General features: G+C 40.3%; 1 protein-coding gene across 1 annotated transcript; it reads left to right on the top strand.

Moving 5' to 3' along the window:
- The first annotated feature begins 3,158 nt into the window (after nt 1–3,158).
- Nucleotides 3,159–16,246, top strand: LOC117246125 (uncharacterized). The gene is made up of 7 exons (XM_033609864.2): nt 3,159–3,292; nt 3,901–5,866; nt 5,982–6,145; nt 6,228–6,451; nt 14,127–14,256; nt 14,361–14,461; nt 14,814–16,246. Exons 2-7 carry the CDS (start codon nt 3,919–3,921, stop codon nt 15,049–15,051), a joined length of 2,805 nt encoding a protein of 934 aa, XP_033465755.2. The 5' UTR covers nt 3,159–3,292; nt 3,901–3,918; the 3' UTR covers nt 15,052–16,246.

The raw sequence follows: 16,246 nt of genomic DNA, 5'->3' as shown, positions 1-16,246 counted from the left end.
CTTTCTCCACTGATGTTTCACTGAGTTGACCACCTCTCAAAGGCACAATGTTGTTCAACTTCACTCCCTCTGAAATCAACCCCAGTCCTACATTACCACCATAATATTAAACACAGTGCTACTTTATACACTATCATCAGATGTGCATGTCTTTATTAGAGTTACATGCTCCAGTATTAAACAGCTGATACCCTGCCAAGTTCAGCAGACTTCATATTCACATTGTATGTGCTGAGTTTGGCTGTGTTGGTTTGACTAACAGTTTCATCAGAATGTCACATCCTCCATCATAAACTAATATAGATTAAAGCTTCACCAATAAGGAGGAGTGTGGTGTGTAACTGAGACACCATATTCCCTCAGGAAATTTTGAGCATTAGCCACTTCATTTCCTGCATTCTGGTGAGGTTTTATGCACCAATTTATGCTGGAAATGTCTTTATTTATGTGATGTAGGACCCAAGTAAGTCATTTCACTCAGCAGACATTGGTTGTATTTACTATGTATATACACTGGGTGGTGCTGTTTTGGTATTTTGAGCTTGCTGTATAAAGGTAGGAAGGACATTGTTGCTGTCAGGTGTTTTGACTCTGGTCTTTATCTTTCATCCTGGTTTGGATGAAAGATAAAGAAATTGACATTTACTCATCCTATGTTTGCTGGTATGAATACATTCGATGGTTGTTCTGTAACTGGAGCCTGCAGCTCGTTTTCTGAGCGCAACACACCAAGGAAGCCGTGGCATCAGCCAAGGCAAGCGTGTCAGCCAGGTCAGGCCTGTTGATACATCTCAGTAGCTGCAAGTAATAGACTTAGCTCCTACATGTAAAGCAAAGCAATATTCAGGCAATACAATTCAAAATATAAGATAGGGTATAGAATATAATACAGTAAGGCTCTCAGACATTCTGTCTCCTGCAGATCAGCTTTTCTTATTTAATGTTATCTCTGCTGAGTCAACACGTGAAGGCTTAGTTTACTTTTCCAACCTACTTTGTGTCTTTCATCTGGGAACAACCTCTTTAGATATGCAAGTGGCACTTATTCACATCAATGATTAATTAATCCATTTTAATTAATTTAAAAAAACTGGACTTGAATAGCTCACAGGTGTTTCAGCAAGATTTCTGTTCATGTTAAAAACTTTGTGTACATTCAAAACATAGCTCACATATCTCCACATCTGTATACTTGTACTTGAGACATAAACCCTGTCCCACTACATTTACCTAACAGCATGTTACTGGTTATGTTGCAGATTCAGATTATAACTCACAAAATGTAACAATTAAAACACAATGCATGATTATTTAATAAACTTTCCAGCAGTTATATAAGACTTAAAAGCTCCACCTTGAACAGACTTTATGGTCAGGTTAAATCAAACTCAGGTTCGTTTGCCCCCTGAGTGCAGTTCGTTTGGGCAGGTGTGTACACAGCAATCGCACCATGTGCACCAAAACAACCGGACTGAGACCTTATTGAAGAGGTGGTCTCGGTCCAGTTACAAACAAACTCTGGTGCGGTTTGAGAACGTGTTCCAACCTTGATCTGAACCAACTGCAGTCACATGACACATTGTTTGGGTTAAACATGAGCATGTCTTAAGGATTATTAATGTGCACCTCCTCCTGTACTGTCTTAATATGCACATTCAGCACATCCAATGCATCACAACATTGTTTTCTAGTTGGAGCCGCGCCTCGTTTTCAAACTGTATGGTTTGACTAAAATGAACAATGACAGCAATATAGTCCACGATAAGCAGCACTAAAATCAACCTGTGTAGTTGTCCCTCCATTGTGACAATAGAAAGTGTCACATTTATCTTGCAAGTGTACTCTTCTTCAGTTTTTTTTTTTTTTTACTTCCCAAGTGGAAATTCTGACCAATCAAGAGCAGCTTTCAAGGCATTTGATGTAGTTCGCTTATAAATACTGCCGTGAGAAAACGAAGCAACTCTAGGCAATTATGCAACTTTGTCACAAAATGAATCTCTGATTTGGACCAAAGCAAGTAAACTCTAGGTCTGAAAGCACCCTAAGTAAATTAAAACACACTGTGATAATAAAACCTCTGCTTTGACTTTTGTTGTGTGCTATTAAGAGTTTTACTTGAGAAGAAAGTTTTGAGTAGGCCTATTTCTAGCTGCTAATAGCCTACCAACATTCTCAGTTAGAGAAAGGGGGGAAAATAAAGCAAGGCACTTTGCTTGGGGCCCCAGGCCCCCAAAACACTAAATCCATCCCTGGTGGTAAGGATAATTAAGGCACAGTAAAAAGCAGCTGAGGAAAGGAGAACAATGCGTCCCCGTATTAGTAAAGAATCCCATTTAAAGTCTGACTAAAACTGAAACTAAAACAAAGAAGTCACTTTTCACAGCTGAATGTTTGACTGTTAATTCAGACACTGAGGTGCTGTCTGGTGAGGCTTCACTGTGTTTGTCTGCCTCTCTCATACGCTGCGCGACCGGGTACTGTTCTGATCGATTGATCAGCGATCAGGGAGGTCCAGAAATGTTTTGGCAAAAACGTTTTCTTCCCCTGACCGAATAATGCATTTGCTTCACTTGTTCCATTGCTCAGGCGCCTATGAACTGTATGTCACATTATTGCTGTGGTGATATAGTATCCTCTTGAGACTGTCTGAAAGGCACACAGTCCAGTTTGAGACTCTGTCAGGAGGAGGCAAGGTTTAAGCTGCTGTGCGCTGCTCTTCATCTGAGGTGGAATACCAAAACCTACTGAAAACACTTCTGATCAGATATGATACAGGATCATCCCGTATTGAATACTGAATCAGTAGCCTACATGACGCGGTCTGTCCATTATTTTCATGTACAGAACAGTTAGACTGAGAATAATCTTAAACAGTTTGTTCACATATTGGTTGGAACAATTCTGTCCTCCCAAGATACATGCAAACCTGCGTAACAGCTGAAGGCACTGAGATGAACATATCAACATTGGTATCAGCTTCGATCTTTTCGCATTTGGACTTTGGTGACTGGATCATCAGTCAGCAATGTTCAGAGAGACTTCTAGAAGAAAATCAGCCTGGAAAAAATAGAAGTGCAGGAGCATGTCCCCCAGATGTTTCCTGCTGAAGCCCAACCCATCTCCCCTCGCAAGCATGTTGAAACCGCCTAAACGCTCAGGGGAGGAGCGAGAAACACAGACAGAGGCAGAGTCGGAGACAAAGAGTGTCAGACAGAAATACAGGAAAAAAGCACAGCATGTGAAGTTTTGGTAGATATAATTCACTCTGCAGCGGACACCCCACGTTGACATTGTAAGTGTTTTACAATCCTTTAACATTTACCTTAACATTGTATTTTAAAATAATCTGCTGTGCACATTCAAGTTCTGGTTTCCGGCCTGAATGATGAAATTCAAAGTCTAAAGCAGGAAGCAGGGAAGTGAGACAGAGAGAAAGAGCTGTGAAAGAATGAAGCAGAAAGAAAGCCACCCTAACTGAAGATACGCTCAGCTTCATTTGTGTCCCAGTGAAATCACTACTTAACCTGTTACTTTTCTCAGCAAAAACAGCAAAAGGAGAGTTTTCAAGTTGTAGAATTAAATTATTTTGCAATAATGTCAGCAGTTGGCTGAGGGCTTTTTGTTTCACAGCCTTGGTGATGAATGTCACCCTTGTACTGTATGTAGTCATGTGGATAGTTTGTGATTTAGTTGCTCTCAGGCTTGTATTATCCACCATCTGTCCCCAGCCAGAAACAGTGATGGTAATTAGAATTTTGTGAAATGGAATACTGGAGTACTGAAAAATTACACTTGAAAATTAAATGAATATATGAACCTGTAATTCTTTTTGCCGCTTGTCAAAAGTTTAAAATGGCACCAAATGCAACAGTAACGTTATAAATTTGTCTTTTTTTACAGTTCCTCTGAAGCAAAGAAATGAGTATCTTTCAAATTCCACCTTTCGACCTTACCACAGAATTACAAGTCCCAGTCCCCCCAACAGGAACACATCCTATAATACGACATATTCTTAACAACAACCTCAAGAAGCTCAAAACATTACTCAAGGACAACAGCATTGATGGTTTTTACCCATGCAGAGAGTGGAATGACTACATAACACCACTAATTGCTGCTGTTGTAAATCACAACAGAGATATTTTTACTTTCCTTTTGCAACAAGGTGCAGACCCAAACAAGGCTTCCCAAAATTTCTTCACACCTTTGCATTATGTCTCACTATCCAAAGCACCACTCTTTTTTGTGGAGAAACTGCTTGAAGCAAAAGCTAATCCAAATGGATCAAATCCCATAGAGCGACTCACACCACTGCAAACTGCTGCCATCAGTGACAGGGATGATGTCATGAAAGTGCTCATATCTGCTGGTGCACCGATACCACTGTTGCCTGTCACTGATCCTGAACATAATATTCACAATGAAAAAATATCTCAGATGGTTCATAACCTTGCATCGAATGGAGATAGGTTTTGCTCCAAGATCAGATATTTTGTGGATGTGGCAATTGCAGTGCGAGGGAAACCGCTCGAAGAAGTGTTCAAAACTTTTCACAGTCACATGCTGCTGGAGGATCCCCAGAACCGTCTTGCAATGATTGAAGTACTCTTTAATGTAAATGGGCTGGATGCAGAAAAATACCGCCAGGCAAGTATTAAATGGCTGAAGGACACTGGAAACCTGAACTCCTACATTGCAGGTGCAGTCAGTCGTTTCCCAAACATTCCCCAGGATTATGTCGTTCACGCAATTTCCAGTTTACATGCAGTTTTCTGCATAGTGGAAGACATACCAAATGAGCAGGCTTTGGCTATAATCCCCCATCTACTGAAACAGCTTGGCTCAAAAGAGAGACGAGATACATGTGAACTTGCTCTGCAAACACTATATGTGATAACACAGAAGACAAAAGACACAAATGGCTGGGATCCCAACTTTGTTGAGAAGTTATGCCAAACAGTTGCTCCTTTTATAAAGGACCAGCACTCCTCTGACACCAGAGTCTTCACATACGGCATATTTGCAAACTTACTTTTAGTTAAACATGCGGCCAACATCTTTCCATCAGTGGGGATAACTTCAGTACCTGAGGACATACTGACATCTGCAGACATGAAAATGAATGACAAGCTGAAAGAGGTGCTCAGACGACTGAAAGATCATTTCAGCAAACCAAACTCAGAATGTGAAGACTCTAAAGCATCACCTGGATCCAAGAGAAAGAAGAAAAAGAAGAAGAAAAAGAGGGGAAAGACAGAAAAGCAAGAAAAAACAATCGATAAAGTTTGCACTGCCACAACTGATCAAACAGCAACTCCTGTCATGGAGTCAACTTTAAATGTGAAGCCATTCCACATCAACACCACCATGTCATCAATAAAACACAAATGGCTACAAATCAGCAAGAGGTGGAGAGTACAACTGGAAAAACTTCTGAGCACTGATGACAGTAGAGTCACCAGAGTTGGGAGCATGAGTTATGTGAATGATGCAGAGTTCCGCATAGCGAAGGGAAGTGATGGCACTGAAGTTTTCTTGGGGCTGAGAGATGACGGCACTGAAGTTGCTATTAAGAGAATGTCCAAATGCAACTATCAGGAGCTGAAGAATGAGGAAGGATTCCTGCGACTTCCAGAGCTGGATCATCCATCTATTGTACGATACGTTGACTTTGCAGAGGATGAGAACTTTGGATATCTTGGTCTTCAACTGTGTGAATACACCCTGGAAGAATGCATGAAAAATAAATATGATTGGCTGCTGAGGAAGAGTCTTGTGTATCAGGTCCTTGAGAGTTTAAGGGTGCTTCATGGTCAAAGTCCTCCAATTCTCCACCGGGATCTCAAACCACAGAATGTTTTGATTGGTAAGACAAGTTCAAAATACACTGAAATGATGGACTCCACTGTCTGAAATTCAGGAAAAAAATATTTTTGCACATAATTTGTTTCTTGAGTTTATCTCCCTGATTTGTTCTGCAGATGTTAACGGGAGGGCAAGATTAGCTGATTTTGGCATAAGTAGACGTTTAGCCAAAGGACAAACAACTTATCGCACAGGCAGTGCAGGAACAAGATGCTGGATGGCCAAGGAAACTTTGGCAGATGATAGCGACATACCTTACAAGTCGAACACTGATATACAGGTCAGTTTTTCTGCTACACAAACTTCATTGATGACTTTGTGAAAAATACTGTCTTAACTGGTAAAATATTTTTATTTTTAAGGTGGCAGGGATGCTCACTTATTATATCCTCTCTGGAGGACACCATCCTTTCGGTGACAAATCTCATAAATGCGAGAACAACATTGATGAGGGGAGGTACAGTTTGGACCATGTTCAAGATGTGGTAGCAAAAGATCTCATTGAGGGGATGATCCATGAAGAACCAAAGAACAGACCTAAAGTGGAGGAATGCTTGAGTCATCCATTCTTCTGGACCTCTGAAAGGTGAGAAAGAAATGGAAATTGATCATCAGTCATTTGGTAGTTCTACAACTTTGGTCCAGAATGAAATACTCTACAGTATTTATACATTTACTGGATAGAGTGGAACCAAATTTGGTACAAACATTCATGGTTCCTAGATGATGCACCTTAATGACTGGTGATCCACTGATGTTTCAACCAGCCCAGTAAACCCCGCAAAAGGTTGACATTTTGGTTAAGGATTAAATGTATTCATGCCTTTTCTCAATAGCCACACTTAAAGGCAGGCTGCTATTATAGCCTCATCCTGGCTGCATCCAAATGATTTAACAATCTCCAACAGTTCCATGTCTTTTGCATGTCTTTGTGGTCTCTATGCAATAAAGTGTGCAAACTGGGACAACTCCCACTAACAGTGTTATCTCAAAGGCATTCAAGGTGGACTTGAGAGGTTCCGCTTCCGGGTTGTGAAAGATGGCAGCTCAGGCTGAGACCTCTCGACAAAAAAGAAGTAATTACGCCCCAAAGTCAAACTCTAGAAGTGATACACTACACGTGAAATAGATGGTAAGCGGGCGATGATGGCGTCTAAAAGTAAGAACAAAAACGGGACGACAACCTGGGGGGCAGAGCAGCGCCGAGCTACAAGGAAAAGCTGCAAAGATTTAGGCACACGGAGAACTCAAATTGACATGCACAACTGAGAATGATGATGGAAAAGAGTCTGGCTGAGGCTGTTTCACGAAGAAATGAGCTAGACGCAACATACTGTATTCTGAGGATAAGTCGAGACAAGTCAGAGAGGAGAGACACTACATGGCTGGTAACACAGCAGAGGGCCCCTGGATCCAATCAGGATTTAGAAGTTATCCCTCATTTTGGAAGCAGGTCAATGAGTGGACCTCAAAGTTGAAGGTTTGGGAACTCAAACTGTTGAATGTTCATATATTTTGTTGTAGTTTTGCGGTGTTGTTCTGTTTTGTTGTTGAGAGGGGACTATTTGCTACTCATCAGAAAGGAGAGAGTGTTTCTACTTTTGTTAAACCAGAATGCAAAATGAACCAGTGAAGATAATTTCATTTAATGTAAATGGGGTCTTACACACATTAAAAAGGAGTAAGATTTTGTCAAAATTGAAAAAAGAAAAAGCCCACATAGCCTTCCTCCAGGAAACACACGAGTAAGAACGAGCATGATAAATTAAAAAGGATGGGCTTTCGACACGTATTTTCATCATCATATAAGGGAGGCCATAAGAGGGGAGTTGCCACTCTTATATCGAATACGCTCAACTATGAACATATATCAACGATGCAAGATGAGAGTGGAAGATTTGTTAAGACCACAGGAAGAACAGAAGGAATAGAAATAACTTTGATGAATGTTTATGCTCCACCAGGGAGCGAATGGATGTTTTACAGACACATTTTCAATTTAATGGTGGATTCCCAGGGAGTGGTAGTATGTGGGGGGGACTTCAACGTTAGGTTAAATCCCTCTTTGGACTCAACAGGACCAACTACACAAAAACAATGTTTGCTAAGAAGAGTAAAATCACTGATGGGGGAATTGGGTATAATAGATGTGTGGAGGGATTTGTACCCTACTAGCAAGGCATTCACACATTATTCTTATCCACATTCGACGTATTCAAGGTTGGATTATTTCTTCATGTTTGGGACAGATACATTTAAAGTAAGAGAGAGAGTATTGACATATCTGACCATAGTCCGATTTCCTTGTCCTTGAACTTAGAACCTTGCAAAATGGAATATTAATACAACCAAAAACAGATAAGGAATTAAATTTGGCCCTCTCTAAATTGAAGGCCAGAAAATCTCCAGGGTCCGACGGCTTTACCACAGAGTGGTAGAGGTCCTTTAAACCACAACTATCCCCACTACTACTTAGTGCATTCAACTGGACCCTACAGAAGGGAGAAATCCCTCCCTCCTGTCGGGAAGCAATCATCTCAGTTATCCCCAAAGAAAACGAAGACAAACAAGATTGCAGTAGCTACCGCCCTATCAGTATCCTGAACTTGGACTATAAAATATTTACTTCCATCCTAGCTCGCAGACTGGAAGAAATCATACCTGACCTCATTCATTTAGATTAGACAGGATTTATTCAACATAGACAAACTCTGGATGACATTAGAAGAACCTTACATATAATAGATCAGATAACCAAAAAAAAATCACATCATTGATAGTGGCTGGACGCAGAGAAAGCTTTCGACTCAGTGAGATGGAAATTTTTATACAGAGTGTTCGGAAAATTTGGCTTTCATGAAAGATTCATAAAAACCATTTGCACCCTATATGACAAACCCACAGCTCGAATTAAAATAAATGGGGACCTTTCTGACTCTTTTGGTCTGGAGAGGGGGACGAGGCAGGGTTGCCCCATCTCTCCCCTCCTCTTCGCCTTATTTATTGAGCCTCTAGGCCAACTGATCAGACAGTAATAAGAGCATCAAGGGAATAACAGTTGGGGTAACTGAACAGAAGGTGGCGCTATTCACGGACGACGTTTTGGTCTTTCTGGAGAAACCTGAGAAATCATTTACAGGACTGATGGAACTGCTAGCTGACTTTGGAAAACTTTCGAGGTACAAACTCAACATATCCAAAGCACAGGTCATGACACTAAATTTTACTGCCCCTAAAAGCATGCAGGAAAAATATAATCTAAAATGGGAAGCAGAATCCATAATACACCTCGGAATAAATCGAACAAAAGATCCCTCAAAACTATCACAAGCCCAGGGCGTCGGTGGCTTAGTGGTAGAGCAGGGGCCCCATGTACAAGGCTGTTGCCACAGCGGCCCGGGTTCGAATCCAGCCTGTGGCCCTTTGCTGCATGTCATCTCCTCTCTCCTCCCCCCTTCACGCTTACCTGTCCTGTCCATTAAAGGCAAAATGGCCCAAAAAATATCTTAAAAAAAGAAAAAAAAAATTATCACGAGCCAATTATGAACCACTAACTTCAAAAATAAAGGCAGATATGCATAGGTGGAACCTTGTCCCTTTCCTAAATCTAAATTCGAGAATAAACGCGGTAAAAATGAATATTCTACCACGTTTATTATATATTTGTAGGACTTTGCCGGTTGAAGTGAGCGACAACCAATTTAAAGAATGGGATAAATGGATTTCCTGGTTTATTTGGCAAGGAAAGAAACCAAGGGTCCGATTTAATACCCTACAATTGGGAAAAGAGAGGGGGGGTATGGCACTTCCTGGCCTTAGAAACTGCTATCATGGCTCACAACTAATCCTTTTACTGTACTGGCTATACGAGGAATATAAGGCCAATTGGAAGGAAATAGAATTTAAATTAACCCCTAACTTTCCTCTCCAAGTCACAATCGCTGACAGGACTTGCAGCCAAATTAGAACAAGTGAAAAACCCCTGGATAAATTGCACATTAAAAATATGGCAGAAGGTGATTAAAACATGCGGAATCAACAATATGCTAAGACTTTTTAAGTGGTGCTCATATGATACACATTTTAAACCTAACAGAGGTGACAAAAGATTTGAGGTTTGGACAAAAAATGGACTCACAACTTATTTATCATTTATGCACAACGGGGAACTACAGAGCTTTCAGAACCTTCAGTCCAAACATGGCCTAGAGCAAAGTGACTTTTTCAGGTACCTCCAGCTGCGTGATTACTACAATCGAGAATGCAGTTCTAAAGACCTCTCAACAGCAGAATTGGAGCTCCTCAAAATCCTTAAAACGGCCTCAGACAGCACCCTGAGCAAAGCCATCTCAAAACTATACAACTTGATACTATATGCAAAAAATGAGAATACTTTATACATTAAAAATAAGTGGGAGAAAGAGACAGCAGTGAGGCTCACTGAGGAGGTTTGGGGCAAGATTTGCAAGTTTCAATCATCATCCACTAACTCCACAGACTGGAGAGAATACTGCTGGAAGAATATGATAAGGTATTTTAAAACTCCACAGCAGGGAAAGTATAGAGATACAGATTCAAAATGTTAGCGGCAGTGTGGCTCAACAGAAGCACACCATTTTCATATTTTCTGGGGATGCCCAAAACTGTACAGCTATTGGAGGGACGTTCATAATGTACTAAGTACAGTGTTTGATATTCAATTGCCCTTAAATTTTGAAGTCCTATACTTGGGTCATGTTCAGTGCTTGAAACAAAGGAGGGATACAAAGCTCCTGCAGGCCCTTTTAGCTGGTAGTAAAAAACCTGTTACTAGAAAACGGTTGAATCCAACACCACCAACATTAGAAGATTGGTACGGAATAATTCTGCAAATTTTTAAAATGGAAAAATTGACTTACTCTTTAAGAGTCCAAAAAGATAAATTCTATGATATTTGGAATAAATGGATTGAATTTGTAACCCCATCCCGAGCAGACTTCGTATAACCCCACTGGAAATTTCAAGTACTCTCTCACTTTTTGATTTGAGATGACGAGCTTGTAAACCCTCTCGGTTCTGATGTACATAGTTCTGTATTGAGTATGTTCACTGTGAGTATGTCAAATGAGATAATTACATGACAATGGGGGAGAGGGCAATGAAGAATATGGGGACAAGCCAACCTTGACCATGCAGAAGAGGATACAAAGCTGTTGGGGTCAACATATATTTATGCTTCACACGGAGGCACCAAATATGTTGGGATTTAATTGGCTATCAGAAAAAATTAAGAATTATTATTAATAATTAATAATTATGTTAAATAATGTGATTTAATTAACATTAAATCACCTCGTGCGGCACCATTCCCGTAAAGGGAAAAATGATAGCCAGTTAAAGATATCAGTCTCATAAAATAGGCTAAACTATTAATTTGGAGTTTTGATTAATAATTAAATTAATGACAACAACCAAAATTAACGGTAATGCCTGAAGGATTTCAGAGTTCTTGACGCAGCAGAGGTTGATAATTCATTCACTCTTGTGCAACATTAAACAGACAGCAGGCATGATTCCAAAGAATTATATTTATTCACAAACTAGCAAAGCAAACCAAAACACACAAATTCTAACTAACTATATACAAGCTTGGTGTGTATATGTGTGTATATGTGTGTGTGAGTGTGTGTGAGTGTGTGTGTGTGAGTGTGTGTGTGAGTGTGTGTGTGAGTGTGAGAGAGAGAGAGAGAGAGAGAGAGAGAGAGAGAGAGAGAGAGAGAGAGAGAGAGAGAGAGAAGAAGAGAAAGAAAGAAAGACAAAGGCGGGTGTGGTGATCAAGGAGCCTTTGGCCTACAAAGCAAAATGGCTGACAACAGAGAACTACCAAAATGGCCGAATCAAGGCTGGCTTCAGGGGGAGGTGTTTGTCTGACCGTGTGGTCAGGACAAAGACAAAGGAAAAGAAGCGGGAACTTTGAGATGCCTGGTTGGGGTAGCTCTGGTGAAAGCCTATTTGTTAATGAGTCTATGTCAATGTGACGTATGTTGCAAACGGTCTGGATTAGTGCAGAGATTGTTTAGTTGTGTGCAAGAATCTGTTTGTGAACAGTATTAACAAACTAAACACTTAGCTGTGGCGAAGCCAACTAATCAATGACCTAACTGCAATCTATCACAATAACTCAGTGAACAGCATGAAATCACATACAGCAAGTTAACCAGTCTTGCTTAGCCTGTAAAGCTGTGATAAGCTATGCCCAGTTGTTACATTACCAGTCCTTGAATGGATGGAAGAAAGAGTCACTTGGTGGTGTGCTGCTTTGTTCGCCGGCAGAAGAAGGCTGGGAAGATGTGGTTTCAGCTGCAGTCTTTGTGGTGTCCTTTGTTCCAAAGGTTCTGATCCGAGGAAGCCAGTCGCTCGGGGTCCTTGCAGAGTTAGACGCTGGGTGCTAACTTACTTAGTTCTTTGTTGCTGGAAAGCTGGTTGCAAACCTTGTGTTTGCAACAGAGTCTGTGATCAGTTGCCCTCCCTTTAGTGGTTTGGACCTATGGAGCCAGGGTCTAGGCCTCTGGGCTGTTCCAGGCCCAGCCGGAGAGAGGTGTGAGCTGTTGAAGCTCCAGGGCAAGAAAAGAGAGAGATCTGTGGAAGGGAGCACAGATCTACAGATGCCTGTGACATCAGAGTCACATGTCCCTGTAAAGGTCTTGTCCAATCAAGTTTTGGGACTTGAGTCTCACTGAGGTGTGAGGTGAGATCACCTGTGGAGATGGGTGTCATATAGCTCTCTTTGTTTGGAGAACAAAGAGCATGCAGAGGAAAAAGCCTTTAAATCTACAGTTTAGATTTTACCAAATGATAAATCATCTGTGGTCCTGTGAATCCCAAGAAAGCCATGCTCCACGAGGTCTTTGATGGTCTTAAGTTAAGGCAGTAGCTCAGTCCATAGGGACTTGGGTTGGGAACCGGAGGGTCGCCTGTTCGAGTCCCCTATCGGACCAAATATGGAGCGTGGACTGGTGGCTGGAGAGGTGCCAGTTCACCTCCTGGGCACTGCCGAGGTGCCCTTGAGCAAGGCACCGAACCCCCCAACCGCTCGGGGCACCTCACCAAGGGCAGCCCCCTCACTCTGACATCTATCCACTTTGTGCATGTGTGTGTCTTTCGGACCTGTGTGTAATTGACAAGCAAGAGTGAATACATTGAATTTCCCCTCAGGGGATTAATAAAGTAAATAAAATTATAAACATACTCTTAGGAGCCTAATTACTACTCACAAGCGCATTTTTGTATTTCTTTTCATACAGAAAAACTGGAAAAGGACTCATGTGAATACGACTATCTGAATATTGTATGTTGTGAAGTCACCTTTTCTAATAAATGAACAATTAAAAAAAAGGCATTCATGGTGATTCACTGAGTTGTACATACACAAAGTAATGGAAGTAAAGTAGTTATGTGAGGACTGAAACAAGACTGAGAGTCTAACAGGATATGAGCGGTTCTGTGAGGTCGTTTTTAAAGGCACAGAAGTGCTGTCAGCTAAATAGTATCATCAGCATGCTATGGTTACAATGGCAATGGCAATGCTAACATGCTGATGCTAAGCAGGTGTAATGTTTACCATGGTCACCATCACTATAATCTGAAAGGTCTCCTTAATGTGTCATGCTAAGAAGATAATGAGCTGGGGAACAGAGGACCCTGGGAGCAAAGAACCGTGGGACAGTGCAGCAATGTCAGCTTTGGTTTTGTAAACAGTGTACATCAGTCTGACACCTGCCTTCAGAAACTAGAGTTCAGGTGGGGGTATTGCACCAAGCAGAGTTACTCAGTTTGCCAGGTAACCTCCAAAATAGCATGCAACAACTTGTCTGGACATTTGTTAATAAACTGCAATAATCAGTACTTAGATTCATTTTGGGTTCAGTTTCAGTAGCTTTCCCTTCATGGCCCAAAATTGTTTGTGGTTTCGAAAGTTAACTACACAAAAGTGGCAAATAAATAAGTAAATAACTGTGTGAATCAATATACAAATATGAATTACCGGCAAGCTACTGCAACTTGTTGTTAAACTACTAGTTTAATTACATGTAGTTTATGACTCCCCAACACTGGAAATGATTTACCGAAAGTCAAGTTCTTCTTCTTCAATTGCTGTTATTTCCCAACATATTTCCATGGCGTCTCAGTACCACAATTTTTTATCAGTACGATATGACAAAATGGTTTACCTTGTTTATGTTTTGTCAAACATGCACTCAAAATTAAATTTTATTTTTCAGGAAAGTTGAATACTTGATAAAGAGTGGAAACAGGAAGGAGGTTGAAAACTGTCGAAATGCTGACCAGGAACTGATCTCTTCACTGGAAAAATGTGCTGAGGATGGATCCTTCAAACAGTGGAAAGATCAGGTGACTGCAACATACGGCTTCATTTTTCATTTGGAACCTAACTAGTTTGTATTCCTGAGGTCCACTTCATTATCTGTAATCATAACTAAGATTTGGCATTACAGTTTCCACCACAGTTGGTCCAGAAGATGGATGGCAAGAAGAAACCCTATCCTGCAAACACACTGGGATTACTGCGCTTCATACGAAACCTCCATGAGCACTAGTAAGTCAGTTTTGCAGTTGTAACTTTTCATTCCTCTGAGCTCCACAAACAAAATCCCATTCACCTTCATTGTATTGGGCTGAAGATAAAAGATTGGGCAGATAAAAGTTAGAAAATATGCTCTGAAGACTGAGCCTGACAAGTTGTAGTTGTTGGTGTTGTTTTCCCCACTGTTTCACTGATACCTTCGTGTGAGTTTAATCATGATTCTGAATTAAATGTCCAGCTTTTTACCTCCTTTGATACCAAAAGAGATAAATTAGATTAGATCATTCAAATTAGATGTTTGTCAAATATTTGTAAGCCGGGTGTTCATTATTACTTTATGTTAAAATATTTCTTTTGCTTGCAGTCAGGAGGATGCAGCCCAAGTTGATGTGATGAAGATGTTTCCTGATCTCTTTGGATGTGTTTACAAGTTTGCCAAGACCCGAGGATGGAATTCAGAGACACCCTTAAAGCAACTGTTTCAAAGAGAAGACATCACCAACAGCTTCACAAAGCTGTCCATAAGTCCTGAGGAACATCTGACTGTCCCAGTTCAAGAGTCTCTCCCCAGTGACTTGAAAGTTGATAAGGACACAAGTTGAAATCAAAAAAGATCAAGGACTTCAAAGTCCTTTTTGACAGTTATAGTGTATCGCCCATATGTCAAGGTTTTGGCAGCACAGGGCAACAAGACAGCACAAAAAACAAGTGCCATGGGTCTTTTTCACACCTGACATTATCAGACTCATAAAAGGAAACGCACAGTTGTAACAAATAACATTAACAAAGGCTACCTTCTATTGAAGTGTCCCAGTAAGCCACGACAATGTGACCAACACCAGGACCCTGAAACTGAAGCAGCTGAATGGAACTCAGCCATCATTCATTTTATGATTTACACCTGTGCTTTTTCTTCTGTGACGTGTCAAAATGTCTTCTGTGAAATAAGCCTGTAAGGTTTTACATATCTATCGTACATAGTAACTATTTTCCAAAGGTTATAAGATACTGTGCAGTTGTTTAGTTTTAAGGGATTTTCTTTTTACTTTTGACTTATTTTGAGAAATTGTTCTTGACCATTAATATTATTATTAATGTTATTATGTTTGACTATTTTGTTTAGATTTTACTGCTGATATATTTTACCACTATAGTTATGTTTAACATTTTACATTTTAATGTTCTTTTATTCTTGCATATTTCTGTCATATTGCTACATTATTGATCTCTTTCACAAATAACTGCTGGGACAGATAGTGTTTTGTGTCATTTTAGTTTCTTGAGATGTTCTTGACTGTCCCATTGGCCTTGTCTCATTACCTTTGTGTCATGGCGTCTTAGAAGTACCATTGTTTCAGAAAGATTGTAAAAGGAACATTGAATGTTGAATGACAAGCTAAAAAATGTGTGTAAAACAAGGGCTGCAATTCCACTCCCTGTTTATCAAACAAATCTGAACAGATCTTTGCACTGACTTCAATTAAAGATGCAAAATGGTAATGGAATATACAAGCTTGACAACATGCAGATTCTTGTGTATGATTTTGCTTTGAGCATACTGAATGTTACTCTCAAAATATACTGTAAATCTAATCATAAGTATCAAAATAAATGTGTAAAGGTATGATTGTAACAAGTGTTTAATCATTCATTGATCATTATGATATAGTGGGGAATTTCTTTACTGCACCAATCAATATTTTTATGTTAATGTATCCAAGTATGTTAATGTGAAAGGGGTCACACATAATGACGAACCCACAGTAAATTCCAATGACTGCAGTCCCTCTCAGCTCA

This window comes from Epinephelus lanceolatus, chromosome 22 (assembly GCF_041903045.1).
Source record: "Epinephelus lanceolatus isolate andai-2023 chromosome 22, ASM4190304v1, whole genome shotgun sequence".
Classification (NCBI taxonomy): Eukaryota; Metazoa; Chordata; class Actinopteri; order Perciformes; family Serranidae; genus Epinephelus; species Epinephelus lanceolatus.
Note: the sequence above shows the minus strand (reverse complement) of the source record. Positions and strands in the feature narration are given on the sequence as shown.